The sequence below is a fragment of the Brassica napus genome, chromosome A4 (genome assembly GCF_020379485.1).
Source record: "Brassica napus cultivar Da-Ae chromosome A4, Da-Ae, whole genome shotgun sequence".
Lineage (NCBI taxonomy): Eukaryota > Viridiplantae > Streptophyta > Magnoliopsida > Brassicales > Brassicaceae > Brassica > Brassica napus.
This window is the reverse complement of record NC_063437.1, coordinates 8,602,236-8,623,687: the sequence shown is the minus strand read 5'-3', so window position 1 is coordinate 8,623,687 and position 21,452 is coordinate 8,602,236. Positions and strand designations below refer to the sequence as shown.

The window sequence follows — 21,452 nt, the reverse complement described above, 5'->3', positions numbered from 1 at the left end:
AAATTTATGATTTAAACATTCTTAGAACTGAAAAAAATATCACTAAGTTCATATTGGTATTTTATCAAAAGTTATTATTTTTCTAAATTTTTTTGTTTGTAAAACTATTTATTAAATTTATTTTCAAAAATACTAAAGGGTGTTATAGGCAAAAATGACACAAAATAGATATTAGTTTAAAAGAACATAATTATTATTTTTTTGCTCTAAAAAACAATTTCCCCTAACCAAACCATTAACTATAAAGCTTAATAGCTTATCACTATCACTTATCATTCTTTGCTAACAACAATATATAAAGGAAGATAATGCATCGTTGGACTTTTGTTGTTTGTCACTATCGTCATCACTGGCGAATAACAACGAAATAAACAGTCGTTAAATCATATCTTCACCCAACTTCAACCTAAATCTTCAACCAAAGGTCTAAACTATATTTTTCGTAATTAATTTTCCTTGACTGATTTTTAGCCCAGTTATTAGAGTTGGTGCCGGATTAATTGACAATACTAATAAATGCGGTTGCAAAGTTATCGAAAATCTGATACATTAGCTATCGAAGGCAATCTGAAAGTCCGACAAGTCAAGTGCCCGCGTTGAACACATACCCAAGAAACAATTGCATGGGCCACATGATTTATTCAATAAGGCAGTGGGACCTTGTAAAACATATTTGGGAAAATTGTTTTTTAAAGCAGAAAAATTGATAACTATGTCTTTTTAAACTAAGATTAATGACCTATTTCAATACCAGAACTACCGTATAATAAAAAATATACACCATCTTTCATCCTCGTCCTAAACCTGTTACTCCCTGACTTGGAAGATCGAAACCCGAATCCACACAACTGAAAATTTGGATTGGTTTTAATGGTTTAGAATTTTAACCGATATTTAACCTAATGGTATCGTTGGTTTTAGAACTGAATTTAAAACCCGATCCAAAGGAAGATCCAACTACCTAACCCGATCCAGCTCCCTAATAAAAAAATCCCCAAATCGTTTTATCCCTTAAGAACCCTAAAATAAATAAAAAATCCAAAACAACTTATTTCCTTTCCCATAAATCCAAGAGAGAGATCAGTCCACGAATCCTTGTTGATTTCTGCCTATACACTCTCCACTCTTATTGTGCGCACCTCAAACACAAAATAAGTTTTACACGAAATTTAAAACAGCAAAGAATCTGACCCATTCACATACGGTTCACAAACACCATCATGCCCAACACACAATTAAACCAAGAAAGAGGGAAGCAGAGGAGAGAAAAAAAACAGAGACTGAAGCAAGAAGCTAATGGAGAATGTAGCACTGACATGGAGCAGAGAAGAAGAGAAGAGAAATCCTTCGAGAATGAAATAGCTACATTGTGTAGAAGAAAATAAAACAGAGGATTAATGGAGAAAAATGGCGTCAATGGTTTTAACAAAAACAATAGAACAAGTAAAGAAACATTACCAAATCCTTTTAGAAAAATCCAAACTCGGTTTATATTTTTTTGATCGGGCCGTTTAGGTTTAATTAGGTTAGCTCATTGGTTAAATTTTAAAACAAAGGACAGTAAAACCAACTTTAAACCTTTCTGTGTCGATTTTACTTCGAAATTTTAACTTTAGGTGCATTCGGGCTTAGATCTTTTTGATTGGGGGTAATAGGTTTAGATAATTATATTGTGTGCAATTAGGAAGAAGTTGAAAAATGGTGTACATTTGCTACTATATGATAGTTATGGTGTAGAAATAGGTCGTTAACCTTTTAAACTAATATATATTTTATGTCATTTTTATCTATAATACCCTTTAATATTTTTGAAAATAAATTTAATAAATAATTTTACAAACAAAAAAAAATTAAAAAATAATAACTATTGATAAAATACCTATATGAACTTAGTGTTATTTTTTCAGCTCTAAAAATGTTTAAATCATAATTTTCAGATTCTGTTCTAAATAAAGTAGAAATGACATTCTACGAAGTAGAAAATGAAATCTATTTTTTTCATTGAATCTACAATATTTAGAATACATGATCTACGTAAATAAGAATTTTCTAAAAATATTTAGAATATACATTTTGCGCTTAACCTACCGATCTAAAATCTTTAGAAATCAAAATCTACACACTAATATAAATCTAAAACACGTAGAAACCGACTTCTACAGATTTACTGTAAATCTAAAACATGTAGAAATCAAAATCAACACATTACTATAATTCTAAAAACCTGTAGAAACCAATTTATACATATTAGTTGTATTCTACGGATAAGAAATCAGTTCCTAAAAATATGAAAACAAAATATTTGGGAATATTCACTTTCATATTTAAAAAAAAATCGATTTAAAAAAAACAAAAAAATCAAAAACAAAAACGTGGTAACCTTCTTCTCATGCTGTTTTCTATATTCCATTGATTGTTCACAAAGTTTTCACATTATCATCCAAATCAGTGTGAAATTGAGTGAGTTAGGGTTTATGAACTTGAGATTTTGATTTTCTCCCCCTTTTTTCGTGAATGAGATGAGAAATTATGGGTTTCATCCCAAAAAAATCGAGTTTAAAAGAGTTGAAATCGTGTTTAGTCGGTTCAAATCAAGTGGGCATCAAACTGGATATAACCGAAGAAAACCGTGAAATCGATTTGGAGTACTTACTTGGGCATGAGATCGATCGGCTATAATTCAAGATCGGTCGATATGTATGAGATCGACCTTTGCCGATCGAGTGAAATGGACCAGGTTGATCATTATATGCTCCGCATTTTTTTTGTTCTGCATATGATCAGGATCGATCGATCCGTTCGACCTTGTAATTTCGGATCGATCGATCCCGCTTGATCGAACCCATTATTTATTATATTTAAAAATTATTATAACATTATTTTTAGAACATGTATATATAGTTTAATTGGTTTGTATATCAAATTCTTCGTCCATAAAAATTACTAAAATAAAAACATGAACTCATGTTACAAATAGACCCACATTTGCAACTAAAGTATAAAACACAAAAGTTATTAAGAAAAAACATAACTATATATATGAGAATTCTATTAATTTAATAAAAACGTAAGAATATAAAAGTTTCATAAATTTAGGAATATAATTTTATTCATAATATTCTTTTGATTGTTTTATGACTGATGTAATTTTTGTGGTTATTTTGCTTTGAAAAAGGTTTTGAAAATGATGAAATTGTGAAGAAAATAATATTTTGCAATTGATTCTTATTTGATAACATTTTTATAGACTCTTAGAAAGGAAACTATAAAATTATAAATAATTAATAAAATATTTAATTTTTTTATATATTATGAATTATTTCTCAGAAATTTAAAAATCTGTATAACTAGTTACATAAATCCCAATAAGTGGTTTTATGACTCAAGAAAATAATTTGTTATCTATGAAGAATAATCTATAAACTGAAAAAATGATTTACGAATTTTATAAAATACTTCTGTATAATAATTTAAAATTAAAAACCATCAATAAGTATTTAGAAAATATTTTATAAAATTCTTATCATTTTTAAATTTTAAATCATTTACAAACCTGTTAACCTTATCGATGGTTTTTAATTTTATAAATAATTTAAAAACCAGTTAACCTTCATAAGCAATTCCTAAATTCCTATAAATGATGAGAAATTCTTCCTTATAAATGGTTTTATAAATTTTTATAAATTTTTTATGGATATTTATATATTTATTTGTAAACTCTTATTAATGATATAATAATTATTATTGATGATTTGACACCTTAAAAATGATTACCGAATATTTATATAATTATAAACTATTATATATCTTTTATAAACCATTGGAAATGAATCAATATAAGTGACTTTAATTTTTCTTACAAAATATATATTAACCATCACAGATGATTTTAAACTAATGCAAATAATTAATTTTCAAAATATATATTAACCATCACAGATAAGTTTTCTCCAAAATAAATTTCATCTCTAATTTTAGATTTATCGAATTACATATATAATAAATTTGTATTATATGATGTGTATTAATCATACATAAAGTATATTAATAATCTAACAAATAATTAAAATTCAAATCTATAAACTTTAACAATATCATGAATGAAATATTTTTTTCATTTTTAATATAAATATAAAAAGGAATTCTCTTAATATAACAACTCTGCGAATTAATGAATTCTTTTAGTTCCAACATTATTAATTTATAGAACTTTTACTGTAATAAAAGTTTCCAGCTTAACAAACTCGATAAATTAATAATGATGTGATTTTGACATTTTATTAATATATAAAAAAATATTTTTAATGTAAAATAATAAAAATATTTTATTTTACGGTATATGAATTACAAATTTTATGTTGTTCTTATTAGGTTATTTGGTGTATGGAAAATAGTTACGTGAATGTATATGAATTTTAGGTGTAGAATATAAAAATAACATCAAAATATTTAGAATTTCTTGGAAAATTAAAGAAATTTAAGTATGAACAAATACAAATTATACAATATATTTATATAATTAATATACATTAATTATTATTTTACATTTACATTGGAACGATATATTTATATATTTTAAAAATATATATATTATCTTATCTTATCGAATTGTATCATATTTTACACCGGTCCAACTCTGAACTAGTAAAATTTATTAATTTATATTTTTTTACTAATTTATGGAATATTAATTTATAGTGTTTCTACTATATTTTTAAAATCTAATAATTCTAGATCAAATAAACTAAACATATTTATTACCATTATATATAAATAAATTGTTTCTACATATATATATATATATATATATATATATATATATATATATATATATGAGCAAAAAATAATTGAAAATAAATATTTTATCTTTACTAAGTTAAATTAAAATTTATACTCATTTCATGTTTTTAAAGCGCGTATAAACATCTAGTTGGACTTGTTTAAGCAAGGAAGATATTGTTAATGATGGACAATTAACGTGGTACAACCTCCGCATGTAGCGATGTCATTCTCCCCCTCTGATTCTTTGCTCCCATAAGCTGAATTTTTCTTCTCAACTTTGTCAAAGCCCATCCATAACATTTAAAGAGACGAGTCACGAGTCCATGATCTGTCGATCATACATATCTCTCCTGTAAGCGTACGACTTGCATAGATAATGGATTTTGTTTCACTTCTAGTTTATCTGCCCTTTTTTCTTAGCTTTGAAACATGTTTGGTATTTTCCTTCTACATGTCTAACAGTCTCCAAGAGATCCCTATTGAGTCCTCCGAAAAGTTTCTCGTGTTTTTCAAATATATTGTATTATCCATGAACAGACCTCTATCCACTTTTGAGATGATGTCGTTCTTACGTCATAAAAGATAATCCATGGTTGTATATACATTGGTAACATGGATAACCAATGGAGAAGAAGACATTGATGCTAAGGCCCAAGTTTGAAGAGCTCATGGACACTAAAATATCATGTTTATTATTAATCTTCAGCTCCACATCTAAGATAATGATTATCGTATTTCATATGGCGACGTGTTAGATTCTTGTTTACCGGTAGGTCTTCTTTATATGACTTGCCGTAGAAGATAACGTATATTCTGAGGAATGTTAACTTTCTAAGCAATGGCTTGATATTGTGTTATCCTAGGATCTGAATATATGTCATCAGGTTCCTTGATAAGTATATTCCTTGCCACCCAATATTCCGATTTGACAGTGTACTATCCCTGCATCGTATAGTTCCAGTAAAATTAATGTCTTTGTCTGACTGACTTGTGGGAAAGAATTGAACCAAAGGGATATCCTCTTGCGTGATAAAGTCTCTTATCTTCTCCACCTTCAATATTTTTGTAATACCCTCAATAAAATCACTCACAATAATCATAGGATGAACAACATGCGCAATGGATCTGGCAGGTCTTGCTGGCATAGTTGGGATCCATGGATCTTCCCAAACTTTTGTACCATAACCTGAATGAATTATTCTTTGTCGTATCCCCAAAGCCATTTGTTGCAATGGTGAACTCCATCTATAATATTTTCCTCATAAATTATTGCTAGTAGAGAATATGATACTTGAACTCAGTCTACATAGCTGTTTTTACAATAGAACTAAATTGAAGTTATGAATCACACGAAATCTAATTCCTCTTTCGTACTTCCTAATTGTTCATTTTTTACATCAAAATGGTATTTTATTACTCAAAATAGAAGTGGTCTGGGGATTCTGGTCGGAACAGAACAACCAATAAAATGTAGAATATGATCAAACGTACAAGCAATCTTAGCTAAACCATATGTTGTCTGATTCTGTACTCTTAGTATATGGAAAATCTTGAAATCCAAAAATTCTCTCTGAAGTAATGCTACCTCCCCTAGCTCTGTGGAGAAACTCGGTCATGCTTTGGGGTCCTTAAGCGTCAATACAATATCCTTACAGTCAGTCCCAAAATGTTGACAATCTGTGTGTTGTAGCATTGATTCCATTTCCCATATAAATGCCTTCCGTTCTGAATGCAAAGAAGACATACGATTATCTTTGTTTCTCAACCCCAAGAGTTGTTCAAATCCTTATCCATCTATCTATACCCAGCCGAATCCATTGTACTGTGCCTCAGCAGTCCATCTACCAGACACATATTCTGCATATCTGCTCAGACTCGAAGATCCTCATGGATTGTATCAACAACCGAAGCCGATGTGTGGAGATTCAAAGTGTTCTCAGTGATATCCTTGCTCTCTGCACAGACTTCGAATCTATCTCCTCTATGTTTATCTCTCGTTCCTTTAACCTGGAAGCTGACTCTCTGGCAAAGAGAAGTCTTCAGGATCTTGTAAACTCTAGCTCTGGTGGCTAAACTCTGTTTCTGTTTCTTCCTAATTAATGAATGGTTTGATCAAAAAAAACTTGTATATTACTTGTTTTGTTCACTGTTTGAGTCTCATTCAATGGTGCATCCATAATTATTTTAAAATTTTGTATTTTACATGTAGAAACATCAAAGTTTGGTTAGCTTACATGGTAAAAAGAAGTATGTGCACCCTTAGTTTCTTAGGTTCGATCCTTGTCTAATGTATTTTTATGTTTCTCTATCAATAGTGCACCCATAACTTAAATGGGCTAGATTTGTCCTTGGTTTTAGAGTTTGTGTCAAACCATGCATGGCATTCAGTGTCAGCACGTGTCTAATCAACTTCCTAAATGTTTGTTAATGGTCATATACTGGTGGAACTTATGTACACGTCCATATATTGTAACATAAAAACAATACAAGTTTAGACTTTTATGCTAGAAAAATCAACTTTATGCGTTTGTTGAACCACAAACCATTAATTATTAATATTTATATAGCTAAACAAAACAAGTATTTGGTATCTTACGTTCTCGAATTTGGTAAGACATAAAAAAAACTTGGTAAGACCAATTCTCCTTGAAAATGATCTAAATTGGTAGGACTGGTGACTTGGACATGTTCATATTCTACTCTGACATATGTGTACAAAGGTTTCTGGCTGGAATGTGAGAATAAATTACGTTTCAACACTTTTTCTTCCACCGGAATAACTAGATTGCAAGTACATGTACTTTAAAAAAAAATTAGCCAAATATAGTCATAAAATACCAAAAATACATGGTCCTAAGCTCTAATGCTCCACTCATACATTCTTTACTGTGCACTAAGAGTAATGTGTATTGAGGTTTTCACAATAATGTTGGACACGGACCTAGCATAGAAGTTGGGCTAAAAGGAATAAGGTTTCAGAGTGTTCAGATAAGTCTTGGAACATTTCCCCTCAGGACGAAAATATTGAAGATCCAAGGTCGTCGTTCCACGAAAGAGTGATGGTGATTAATCGAGCCCGAGCTCAATGCTGACCTTAGACTCATTCTAGAAGAAAGAGGGAAACCCGAGATTTCCGGGGTCCGGTAAGAAGACCAAGGCGAAGATATAAGCGAATCTAAATGAGAAGGATGAATATAAAAGGAGAAAATAGAAAGTCATTAGCTCAACTAGAAAAAATCATGTCAATAGTGTCAGAGGTCCCCTAGGACAAAACTAATATTACATACAGTGGTTTTGGGTTTAGAGGGGAGGGGGATTATGGGCTGACCCTGAACCTCTTGATATTCAAAAAAAAAAAGGAGAGGAAGAGTAAGATGAAGGACACGTTCACAGGGGCGTCCCTCGGCACAGCGAGGTGAAGCACAGGCTTTGGGCCCCCAAATTTTTCTGGGCCCCCATTTGAAAAAAAAAATTATTATATATATATTTTTAAGTTTTATGGTACAAAAAAAGATTGTCAATGAAGTTAGAAAGTTATCCTAACAAAATATTATCATTTCAATGGGATTCAATAGAAAAAAAAATAGTTTTGATTAAATTTCTTCTCATTTTCAAAGTTTTTATGTTTATGTATGGACCCCCAAATTTTTTTTTGCTTGTGGCCCCAGTTAGTAGAGGACCGCCCCTGCACGTTCATCAACACACACATAGTAGACATCGACCTCTCCCACATATATTCATTGATCTCTCTTTTGTTCATCACTTTTGTTGTTTATTCTTGTTTATATCATCGATCTTGTACGTCGATAGCTTCTATATTAGTATTGTTTTGTCAAGTCATACTTGATTACATTGTTGTGCTTGGAATTTATACATTTTTTTTTCATTTATACAAAACAATCACTCTCAAATACGTAATGAGAATTTTAGGATTCACAGATATGTCAATTTTTTTATAAGGAATTAGACACATGCAATATGCTTCATTGTTCTTACAAGGCTCCATTATTATTATTATCATTAATATTATTATTATTATTATTATTATTATTATTATTATTATTATTATAACACTGTTAATTTCATTAGGGCTTCATTAGTTTACAAATCAATGAAGTGTGTGTTATTATTTGTGACTGATACAACAACTAACATTAAAGAATTAATCAAATCATTTTCTAGATATAAATAATATTTTTTTCCTTTTATAAAGAATATTATTTTAACATTTTCACATCAATTCAAATGATTAAAATTCAATTATATTTTATAATTATATGTATTTAACTAATAAATTTTGAAATAAATAAAATTATTTATAAGATCAAAGAATTTTAAAATCATTATTAAAATTATAATATGTATAAATATCATTAAAATTTAAGTGATATTTCTTGTGTAATAAGATAAAGTGTCAAAATGATATTTTTTTATGAAAAGTAACGAGTTATTATAATTCGTAATTAGGTGAACATTTAATCTGTTTAACTATTGGAAATGTGGACTCGACCCCCTTCCTACGACTACAACTATTCAAAGTCGAATCAAAATATCAGTGCTGAAGTCAAAGTCTTTCCTACACCCAATTAAAAAAAAAAACTTAAATTCCAAGTTAGATTTTACTTTTCTAACTTTTTTTCGTTTTACAAAGTTACTTTAACATATATCATATTATGTAATCTACTTTAATGTCTCATATTAATTTTTCGTAATCTACTTTAATGTCTCAATAAACTAAAAACCGTGTAACATAAGTCGACAGTTCTATCAAAATTTGATAATTGAAAATGACTGAAAGAATGTTAAAAGTACAAAAACAAACAATGAATTTTGTTGACGTAAATGACGTGCATATATATATATATATATATATATCTTGTGCATCACAATTGTTAAGACATTCTTCATAAAAAAAGTATCAAGCAGCTCTGGAAAAAAAAATCAAGTAGCTTATTTTCGTAATCCTTACGATGAGCCATACAAACAGAGGAAGCTTGATATCGTCTCACAGTCTTCATCATTCGGAAGAGAGAGTCCCTCTTCGATCAGAGTCAGACCAGTCCTGTCTCAATTCAAGTCCAGAGTTCGATTTTTGCCTCCGTCAGAACTCGAAACAACGGTTTTCTCACGCCGATGAGCTCTTCTCCAACTGGAAAAACCTCTCTCGCACTGCGTCTGCCAAGGCCTCCAAGAAGAACGAGATTACTTCTACGGAAAGTAAGCTTGAAACCCTAGCTGTAAAATCGGACACGATAGATTCTGACTCAGATGATCCAAGTTTTGGGTGTGGTTTTTGGCTTGTTAGAAGCAAATCTGTCGGCTACTCGATGAGAAACAAGAAGACAAGTTCTTCTTCAGAATATCATCGGAGCAATAGTGATCCACAGAAAAAGAAGAAGAAGAGTTTGCAGAAGATGAATTCTACAGAGATTAGGGCTTCAAGATCCATGAATAGTTCGGCTTTGAATGTCCCATTGGCTGATATGTTTTGCTTAGGTCCTGTTTTTTCCGGCAGCCGGGATCGGAAAATATGAAGAATACTTTTAGTAACCTCGGATTCATAAATTTGTGGAAAAGTCGCATATTCTATTTCTAACCATTAGAAAGTTAATAGTGCTTGTATTTGAAATGATTTTTTTATTGCTAATAAACTTGGAGTATGAATGACTAAATCGAATCTTGAGGAAGATCGTCATACTCATGCATAGCTTCCATTTTATTCAAGTTTTGATATATTTATTACATCAAGTTATAGAGATTGTTGTAATACGGAATATATATATACGTAAGTTCTATTCAAACTTTTAGCTACAGAAAAGTATTTGTATATTGAAGAAAATCTATTTTGTTGAGAAGAAGATAATTCAGAAATGTGTTCTTCACATTTCATTGCACATACCGGCCAAAAACATCAAACCGACAAACGATTAATAATATAAATACTAGTCAAACTGGATACAACGATCGATTAAACGTGTGATTTAAAAACCTTTGACTAATAAGATTGACGATTGTTGACTGATGGATGATCATTCTTTGCTGAAAAGTAGACTGTTTACTCTATTGCGGATTGATGTTAGAACTAGGACCCGACAAAATATCAGGAAGTTTTGACTCGATATCTATTTTGATTCAGACAAAACAAATCCAAATTTTCATAACTTTACAAAGTAAAGAAAATACTAATATGCAATATCCGTAAAAACGAAGCAAATCACAAATATTAATATTTATAGAAACATATATTTGATCTAGTATGTCATATGCATATATATACACATATATTTAAAATTATATATATATTATATAATTATTACTTTATGTAAGTTTACAATATTTATTTATTAAACTGATTACATAAGTTATTAGAGTTTTTAAAATATACTATAATTTTTTTTGGATATCCAGAAACCAAAATTTCAGATAGATACAAATCGAGTCAGATCAAATAATTAATTGTTCGGATAAAACATATCGGATCATGAATACCTCCAAAAACTTAGATATTCGATTCATGTCCGCTCCTTAGAACATGCATTCACTTCCCGGTATATCTTTTCAGAACCTGACTTGCAAAATAGGTTCTTTTGGGACAGCTACTACTAGATGATAGATGATTAGAATTATATATATATATATATATATATATATATATATTGTTTATTTCTATATATAGAATAACATAACTCTTTTTTTTGTCACAAGAATAACATAACTAATGTTGACAAAACGAACAATTTTTTTAGTACTCATGGTCAAAAGAGTCGGATTGGTCCAATTTCTGAAAGCCCAAAATACACGTCCAACTAGTTGAAAGAACATTGAATTCCCTTGAGAGTTTAGTCCAACTTAATTATTACGCAAGAATAAATGTCTGTCGTCTTTGTCAAAAGAAATCAACAAACCAATACGGGATTAGATAGTTTGTGTAGCATTACAAATTTTTCATAGACTTTGTTTTGGAGAGACGAAGATTTAATTGACTAGTACAACAAAGGTTTGGCAGTAATTTAAGTAAGGCATGTTGGATTGTTTGGGTGACCTTGTTGTACATTATTATCATCTAACTTCCTAACGTGTGAAGATTTTACGACCCACAACTCTAGCTGTGTGATATGTGCAATTTGTTGCTTCATACAATCCTTGTAAACATACCACATATCTTATACTTTGCGCGGGAGAGGGTACTTCTGTTTTCTTGTTGTACATTCATAAGTTACAGTCTTACGAACGTCCTTAAATGACTAAGAAAATGTTTGTTGATTGATCGGTTTGGGTTAAGGACAAAACCGAGAGGCTGATATAATTATGAGTTTCTATATATTTTTAGTTAACTAATTTGGTATGAATGCAAAGTCAGTTTAGCTAGTTAATGTTGTGAAAATTTGTTCGCATCAGAAGGTTCAGAAGAAGATGTCTACCCCAGACGCTTGAGTCTTGACCAACTTACTTTTCCATTTTTGTTTTGTCGGCCAAGTTCCATTAAAGGAAAAGCTCAAAGGGACTTACTTTTCCATTTGATTTCATCTATTCTAATACAATATTTCTAACTTAGGATTGGCAAACAAATATGATCAATTCTCTGCTCAAAGACTCGGACAACTCTAATACAGACGAACTGGTACTTTTAATCCGATCGTCTCAAAAGAGCATTAGCAGAGAGTGAAGAGCATATCAAGGCAAGTATTCATTTTAATACGTACTCTGGCTTTATATATTTATCTGTTTAGGTGTATGTTAATTAAATTATTATAAAAATGAGGATTTGAATTTCATGTACGGATTGATGCGGATTCAAAGAATTCAGAACATGCTTATCCACCATACCAGCCACAGAATACACCAACCTTATGATTGCAGCGAATTTGTTTGGTTGATGGATCGTAGACTTCAGATTCAATATAGTTGATATGGTTGTGTAGTAAAGACATATGCTTGTTACCTTTGCATTCAGAATAGGATGCATTTATCTAGTCTATAGGGAGCATGTTTTAATTCACGACATATCCGCACTTTGGGATAAGACTGCAAAGATAATATTTCTATGATTCAGAATCCGATTAACATGGATAAGTTTTTCAACAGAACTGACGGGAATAGCATCTCTCCAATGAAGATTCCGGAATTTAAAAATCACACATACTAAAGGCACATAACAAGATATCAAACTCTCTATTCAAGACAACACAAATTTTTCATAAAAGTTTTCATTTTGTTGGTATTTTTATTCAGATGGATTCCAATACCACTTCTAATTTAAGTGACAGAATAATTTTTTGGTGTACAAAATGATTACGGAAACTTGTCACGGAGAAACAAGTATCCTCATCTCGCAAACAGAAGAAGAATTAGTAATATTTTTTCAGATTTTATTTATTATGAATGCGAAAACTAATTTAAAGGAGAGAAATTAGGCCTAATAACTAGGATTGTGACGGATTAGGTATCCATACAATTTTAAGATATCTGGATCCAGATCTTTATCCGCTGGATCCATAATTTTACTATCTTTATCCGGATCTGGGGTTCGCGGATATCCGAGTGTCGGATATCTTTCTAAAAATTATAAAAACCGACTGATATCCGGATCCATATTTGGATCCTTAAAATAATAGAAAAATAATATTAATATATATAAAATATTAATAATAATTTAAAAATAAAAATCTATATAATATTTTTAATTATTTCTATGTATAATATTACAAAATATACATAAAATTTATATATACTATTACAAAAATCAAAATATATTAAATAAAATTAGTTTTATATATCGATATTACTATTTTTGAAATAGTTATTAATAAAAATTTACGGATCCGAATATCCGAACTAAAAAATCAAGATATCCAGATCTGGATTCGACTTTGACAGATCCAACATTTTACAATCCGGATCCGGATTCAGCCTTTCCGGATATCCAGATTTTCGGATCGGATCTCGGATAAAAGTCCCATGCCTACTAATAACCCAAAAAACACAAATTTACTAATTCTCCAAAACCACTCACTCTTTCCTGCTTTCTCTTCTTATCTCTCTTTCTAAATCTAATTTCTATTTTTTTTGGTTATTTGGTCAGTTTTAAATCAAGAATGTATGTTTATTTTTTACAAACAAATCAATCACAAACGCAACCAAAAAAAGAGTAAAAAGAAAGAAAACAAAATCAAGAATGCCATCTCATCAATCAAAATGCACACAAATGAACAAAGACTCGTGGGAGAAAAATCAAAGCACTGGAAAGCGAAATCAGTAGACTTGTCTGTAACCCAAAATGCTCCGGCCACCGCCAACGGCTTTTCTCCCTCCGACTCCGACGCCGTTAATAGCCGAAGCGGCAGCCATTGAAATCTTCTTAAGATCCTCAACGTTCGCGTAGCTCTTCCGCGCCATTCCCATCAACCCTTTACTCTTCTTCTCCCCTGCATTCGCCGATTTGCTCCCTCTCGCGGCAATGCATGATGAAGAAGCCGATCCCGTCAAAACGCCGCCGTTTCTGCTCTTCGAAGACGGCGGCGGAGGAGTCGTGTTGTAATTAACCGGACGGCGGTTTTCTTTACGTATCACGGCGGAGAAATCAGGAACCGACTGAGCCAAAGAAGAAGTCGGAGCAGCTTTTCTCGTTTTGGACATGGGAGAAAACCCAAACCGAGTCTGCTTCTTTATCTTCTCTGGTGTAACTACAACTTCTTCTTCTCTTGAAATTACGGAATCACCCTCGAACCTCACTTGTTTCTTCTTCGGCTCTGCTTCTGCCTCTTCTTCTTCGTCGAGAAATCTCTGGAAATCTCGTTTCATGCGAAGCTTCGATTCACGCAACCGTGAGTATTCCTCGTATCTTGGTCCCCTCTCGAATCCGCAGAAACTGTCTAACAAGAGTTTAAGCTGATGTGTGTCGGAATTTTGAGAGAGAATGAGAGACATTGGATCAACAGAGAAGAGCAGCGGTTCCATGCTTGGGGTTGAGATCAAATCTGCCATTAATGAATCGTTCTCTTCCTCTTCTTCTGCGACAAAAAAAGAGAGATTGTTTTGTTTACTCAAGAGTTTGTTGTTAGCAAATACTTCATTTAATGTATAAAGAAAAAGGGTTTTATTATTACTCTTTTGACTTTCGCAACGGTCCGATTGATTCAGTAGTAACTTCTTGTTTGTGTTTGACGATTTTACTTACTTACGTGTAACGGTCTTATTTTGGTAGTGTGGGACCCAAACGCACATTGATCAAACGGTCATTAATTTTTTTCTGTACAAATTAATCTTTAGTCTTGACCCAGAAAAATAATTAATCTTTAGTTAAATTTAAATTTTGCAAATTATATCTAATAAATCTCAAATCACTGATCTGGAGGCCACAAAATTACAAGTTCATCATTTTAGTCTATACTAAGTGTTTTATTTGTGTGTATGATGAGTATAATCTTCTTACAAATATTTATTAATATATGTGTTAGCAATTCAAAAATTATTATAATTAATTATTGTTTATGCGCTTGAAAATTTACTAATAATTGAACATCAAAACTATTGAAATATACTATTTTTTTTAAAAGATAAATACATTTTATTACATAAAAACTGAAAACATCATAAATATTTTAGAAAATCCCTTACGTTGTGATTTTTTTTCTACTTTACAAGTCCAATCTAATGACGTCCAAGTTGGACGAACTGTAAGATACATTGCTCTAGAGTTTTTTTTCAAGAATGTATGTAAATGTGTTTCACAAGTCGATACGTATAGTTACGGAATGTTGGTTTTTGAGATGATCAGGGCCAGTGCTGTGCGAAGGTTTTCGGTGCTCCGAGGTGAGTTCAAAAATATATTTTACATGATATATTTTTAATATATATATATATATATAATACTCAAAAGTTTTAAATTATTACATAAACGTTTTTTAAATTTTCTTCACCAAAATTTTATAAAATTAAATTTTTAAATCATGAACAAAAAGTATGAATTTGTAATATAAATACAAAGATATAAATTTTTGATTGAAATGTTGGTAGCTGTCAAAAATGTAAATCTTAGCATTTAAATTAACTATAATAAACTATATATTGAAAATATTATATTTTCTTTATCAAATTCTTATAAATATAAAAATAAATCTAACTCATAGCATATAAAATAAAAGACCAATGTGATCAAATATTTACAGTTTTTTAGAAGTACTAGAGATTTTACCGCGCTACGCGTGGTTTGTTTGTTTATAAATTAATGTTTAAAATATGTAATTTTAAATTTTCATATATATAAAAACTTATCTTATATATTGATTATAAATGTATTATTCTTTGTGATTAACTATTTTCTATAATTTTTAACTGGTCAAAATTCAGTAATCACAATTTATTTATTTCGAAGTTTAGAATTTACAATTTACAATTATTACCTAGTAAAAATACATTGAGAATGTAAAAAAATAAATATCTTTTAAATCTTTTTTTGTTATCCAAAACATTGATAATTTTGAAATAGAGGGAGTATAACTTAAACATAGAAGTTTAAAATATAGTACTTTTATTATGTGCTATATTATATCATTTATTTGTTTTAAGATGATATTTCAATTTTAAAATGTGTTTGGTACTTATTATTTTGTAAATCAGTATTTATTATAATACTGTGAAACCTGTGGAAGATTTCATTATAACCAATTCCATGCTTAGATACTACATAAAGTACTTTGGATTGATTATGTGCATTACACATATGCAGATATATTTGTCATTAGTATTGTGTATAAAATACAAACCTTGCAATATCGTATGTATGTTAGAGTATAAACATACTTCGATTATTATTTTAGACTCTTAAAGTTAAATATTAAGCAGTTTATGATGGAGGTAGTATAGCGAGAAGCCAAATGCATCAATTGGTAATGCTCTAACCTAAATTGACCTTTACACAAACTTAATTGGTATAACATTATAAATAAAGATGGAAATCTAATAGTATATACAAAATAGACTGGAGGTAACAATTAAAGAAAATCTTCGCAATGTAATTTTTTAGATTTAAAAGTTTTTTTAATAGCCAAAACTTTCTTTTATAAATAGTAATTGCTATTTAATTATTTTTTCTTAATTTTTGTCCAAAGTCCTAATTTATTATTAATAAATTAGTTAAATAATTTGTTTTTCATGGCAAAATAAAAAATTGAGATTTAAAATAAAATTTGCAATTATATTTTGATATAAAACATGTTTTTGATATTATCTAATATTTTAGGCGATTAATAATATTATATTAATATATAAATATATAATAAGATTTATTAATTTATTGATCCATGGTTTAGAAACAATCGATACAATGAGCTGGTGATCCTGGAATTAGTATGGTTCAATGTCCAAGTCGGGTTTAAAAATATTGACAGCATGGATAAATTTTTTTACTATTTTGTTTATTTTCTTAGTATTTTTCTTTCTTATAATTATTAATTATTCTATATATATATTTCTTAGTTTAGCAATCTTTTGCATGATATGGTACAATGTTTGATTCTGAGATTTCTAGGTTTGTTAATTTAAGTGAGGAGAAAAACTTCTATTGTTATGGCTTGTAAACGAAAAAACCAGAACATTAAAACCCCATTGTAATATATTTAGAATTGTTGAAAATGTTTTTTTATTGATGGATCATATAAACAACCAATTTTTAAGGCTTGTTTATTATTTTTAGTTTAGAAGTGTTTATTGGTGTCATATAATTGGCGTCATATAAACAACCAACTTTTTCATATTTTTTTTTATTTTTAGGTTAATCTGAAAATCAAAGACTCTGTCAAGAATTTTTTATTTTATTTTGTGGTTATCTGGTGCTGATTAATTAATAAAGAGTTCAGGCTACACAGAGAATGATGATCTCATACAATCACTTAAAACATAGATGAGTTATAAATCAAGGTGATATTACCCTTACCCAAACACAGAATTCTTTTCACCAAAATGGAAACTCGATGTCATATATGGTTTCATTCAACCCTGATTATAAGCAAAGTGGTATATTTCCAATTTCCTCTAAGTCTGGTGTATTTGCTATGAGAATATTGAAAATAATGTGACTACAGGGATGATAAACAAAGCTTTAGTATGTCTGCGGGAGTTGAGTAGAACTTCGTAAGTCATTCCTTACTACATCATGGCAATCACTTGCTCTTGATATAATCTGCTTGAAAAAGTATCTTGCCTATCAGAAAAAAAGATGAGCACAAAAGTGTGAGACTAAAGTAAGAAATTTACAAATGATCAAAAAATTAGATCACATACCTCAATTGTTTCCTATGCTAGCTACTACAGATACAATATATGCGTAAATTCCTATTCTTTTTCGCTAAACTACATTAGACAATATATAACTCAGCTCTAATATTAGTGCTATATATGAACAATATATAAAGTCTCATCTCTAAATGTCCCCTGAAAACAGTAGAAACTCAATCCTACGTTCGTAACAATAAAACAATCATACAGGTAATGGTCTAAGAGTTTCAGTTTAAAAGAGACCTCAGGAATAGAACAAACACCCTGTGTATAGTTACTGTTTGTAACCTCATAAAAGTTCATAGAGTGATCTCACAACTTCTAAGAAAACTTTCATAAGCTTTGAATCCTCACATAATTGCATTTGGGCTTTGTACATGTTTCACCTGTCTCTGTTTGATCGTCAGTGTCCGTTCTTTGTTGCAGGAACTGGCGAGTGTGCATTCCCTTCCGAACCATCCATCCACCTGATTCACCAATAGAATCAGTTGAAACTCCTAGAGCAACACTCATTGCCCTGTGAAAATCACAAATGATCAATACAACTTTCTCAGTGGAAATTTGAACCAAGAACCTTACATCTTCTTTATATCCCTCTAATTCATCATTGCTTGATAGGCTTCTGAAGCTATCCTCCTTGGAAAGTATTGACCTTATTTTCATATAACAAATCTGCTATAACACGAAATCAAGAATCTCATAACAGGATTGAAGCAATACAATAACATAAAGTACACATAACTTATATAGAAAATATTTTACCTTAAATCATTGCCTCCTTGGATCTTCTCAATTGTAACCTGCACACAACAATAAGCAACAATTTCTTGTAATCATAATTTTTTTTCTTACTAATGCTTTAAAATAAAAAGTGAAGAGAGATTACATTCAAGACAGCACCAGAGTTGGAAAACTTGAGAAGAAGGACGACAGTTTCTGGCTCTGTGTATGTAAGAAAATATGCAAAATCAATGGAACGCTTTTCTAAACCATTTCGAAGAACTTTAAAACAAATTTTAGAAGATAAAAAACTCATTGTAGCATTCCCGAATTAACGTCCTTTGATGGATTTTATGCTCGATGTTAAAATCATCCCTTGAAAAACCATGATTATTCACCACAGCGAGCACCTGAATTCAACGTAAGTTAAGAACCATAGGGAGAACCATAGTGAAAATATAAGATTTGAGCATGAGACATAACCTGGACCCCAGTCCATAAAATCAACTCGCTGTTCCATGTGTCTATGCATCCCCATTAACTGAAACCTATACGGAGAAGAACGCAAATCATTAGACAAACCATGTTGATTGCTAATGATAAGTGTGATAGTCTTCCCCGTGAAAGAAACTGGGATACATACCTTGAAGCAAAATCTTTGTTTGAGATTGAAGTGACGTTTGAGAATCTCATTTGCATTGTCTTTAAAAGCTTTACGCAACGAAGAACCTTATTTAGAAACTGTTACAAAGAGCCATTCATTACTGCAGAAGACAAAGATGTGTTTTAGAGTGCACCCGATGAGAATCTCCATAGAAAATTACAGCTTTAAAATAGAGAAATATTTGTTCTCTATTTTTTGATAAAAAAAATGAGTTTTTTTTTTTGTGTTGTACCTTTCTCAGTGAAATTGAGAGAAGATTCTCTCAGGGTCGACTTCAGCATTGGCATCACTAACAGTGCTCTGACTCTTGTGCTTCTTCTGCTGGCGTGGTTGGTCGGCGGTGAAGCAAGCGATTTTCTCCTTGGTTTTCAAAAGCACGACTGATACAGATGGCTGACTATCTAGACAGGTTGATCTTACGTTTTCACCAGCAGAGTCATCATCACTATCGTCACTCCTTCCAAGTATTACCGGAGCATTGGCCACTATAACCATGAAGACGATGAACGGTGGCGGCAGAGGCGATTATAAGATTCATACGGGGAGATTGTCCAAGACCGAGCAGATTGTCCAAAACCGAGCTGATCTCTCGATGTTGGAGGTTGAGGATGTGGATCCAGACCGCCAAGTCCCAAAAAAAACCTTTGTCCTTTGATTTCCCGGTCGTGGCTGCCGGCATGGTTTCCTGTGGCAAGCCTCCATCGCTGCGTTTAGATCCCATCGAAATCCTTCGAGATAGAATAACACTTCTTTTAGGATCACCGGATAACGTGGATTAAGAGAGGAAAAGCAAAGGGTTTCACGATTCGATCTAGCAAAACGGGATCTGGAGAAATGAAAAAGGGAAACATCGCCTCTCGGATCGCGAAAGGCGTGAAGAAGAACCAAAGCAACGAAGCTGGGCTTGATGATGTGTCAAAAAGAAGTCTCCTGATTGGCTGATTTAATTGTCCTACGTGGACACACTCTCTGATGCTCATATAACCCTTTTAATATAGTATAGATAATCTTTATAGTTTTATTTAAAATATAGCAAAATGATCACAAACATAGTTACTTTAAACAGAAGTCCAATTTATATTCAAATAAAAATCTAACTAAGAGAATATGCTAATTACCATGTAAAAGTAATTTTTTTTGTAATTATGACCCTAAAATTTCTACAAAATTTGGGGGTCCTAGGAAAATACATTTTTCAAAAGTCTCTAAGCACAGCTCTGATCAGGGCAAGGAACAAAGAACATACCAGAAACTCTGATCCGAACAACAGCTCGGCTTACATTTTGGATTGCATCTATAATAATCTTGAACTGGGATTGTGTTCAGTTATGTCCATATGTACAAAAAGTCGTAAAGGTGATGGAAGGTAGCTTGGATTCTCTTAAAGCCCCTCCTAAGCCTCTTTTGCATATGATACGCAGAATATTGCATCTCATCAACTATAAGGTGAAAGCTCCTCAATATTTACTTAAGTGTGATTTCATGAATGTTAAAAGTCTATAATACCACAACGTATCCAAGTATGGTATTCGGTTAGGTTCCAGTTTTGTATTTTTTGGCTTCGTGAAAAGATCCAACCTAAAACCAAAACTGATTTAAATTAGAAAAAATTGCTAAAACAGAACAAAAAACAACTACAATGTTCATTTGCCATAAATCTCTTTTTAGTCTATTTTAGACTGAGATACTTCTGAACAATTTTAAAAATTTATATCAATTATTTTAAAAATCAGAAAAATATGAAAAAATATTCAAAATGTACATAAATAAGAAACAGTTATATGAAAAATAATTTTGTTGATTAAATATTAATAGATTACAATTTTATATTTTGATCTACGGATGATAGAAAACATAATCTACTATCTACGGGGAAGTAGATTATAAATTTGGTTAACAACATAGATATCTACAACTCGTAAAACATAATATCTACCAATAAATACAATTCTACCTTTGTAGAAGGGCAAATCTCCAAAATAGCACATTTCTAAGTTTATATCACAAAAAT

General features: G+C 30.7%; 3 protein-coding genes across 13 annotated transcripts; 1 reads left to right on the top strand and 2 right to left on the bottom strand.

Annotated features, from left to right (window-relative positions):
* The first annotated feature begins 8,827 nt into the window (after positions 1–8,827).
* Positions 8,828–10,595, top strand: LOC106449468. The gene has a single exon (XM_013891225.3). The coding sequence runs from the start codon at positions 9,753–9,755 to the stop codon at positions 10,314–10,316; it is 564 nt and encodes a 187-aa protein (XP_013746679.2). The 5' UTR covers positions 8,828–9,752; the 3' UTR covers positions 10,317–10,595.
* A 3,269-nt stretch (positions 10,596–13,864) lies between these two features.
* On the bottom strand, positions 13,865–14,866 carry LOC111213525. Its single transcript, XM_022715308.2, has one exon. The coding sequence runs from the start codon at positions 14,764–14,766 to the stop codon at positions 14,035–14,037; it is 732 nt and encodes a 243-aa protein (XP_022571029.2). The 5' UTR covers positions 14,767–14,866; the 3' UTR covers positions 13,865–14,034.
* A 2,775-nt stretch (positions 14,867–17,641) lies between these two features.
* LOC106438319 lies at positions 17,642–20,350 on the bottom strand. 11 transcript variants are annotated; one of them, XR_007338950.1, is made up of 8 exons: positions 19,674–20,350; positions 19,421–19,541; positions 19,261–19,325; positions 18,944–19,187; positions 18,820–18,857; positions 18,637–18,732; positions 18,412–18,574; positions 17,642–17,983 (listed from the first exon to the last, which is right to left on the bottom strand). XR_007338950.1 is itself a non-coding variant. In XM_022716862.2 (8 exons), exons 4-8 carry the CDS (start codon positions 19,091–19,093, stop codon positions 17,929–17,931), a joined length of 429 nt encoding a protein of 142 aa, XP_022572583.1. In that variant the 5' UTR covers positions 19,094–19,187; positions 19,261–19,325; positions 19,421–19,541; positions 19,674–20,337; the 3' UTR covers positions 17,642–17,928. The 11 variants fall into 11 exon arrangements, 2 of the variants coding, with proteins under 2 accessions (XP_022572583.1, XP_022572581.1); XR_007338949.1 differs by having other exon boundaries at positions 18,444–18,524; XR_001287396.3 differs by having other exon boundaries at positions 18,444–18,574; positions 18,637–18,729; positions 19,674–20,345.
* Between the last annotated feature and the right edge of the window lie 1,102 nt (positions 20,351–21,452).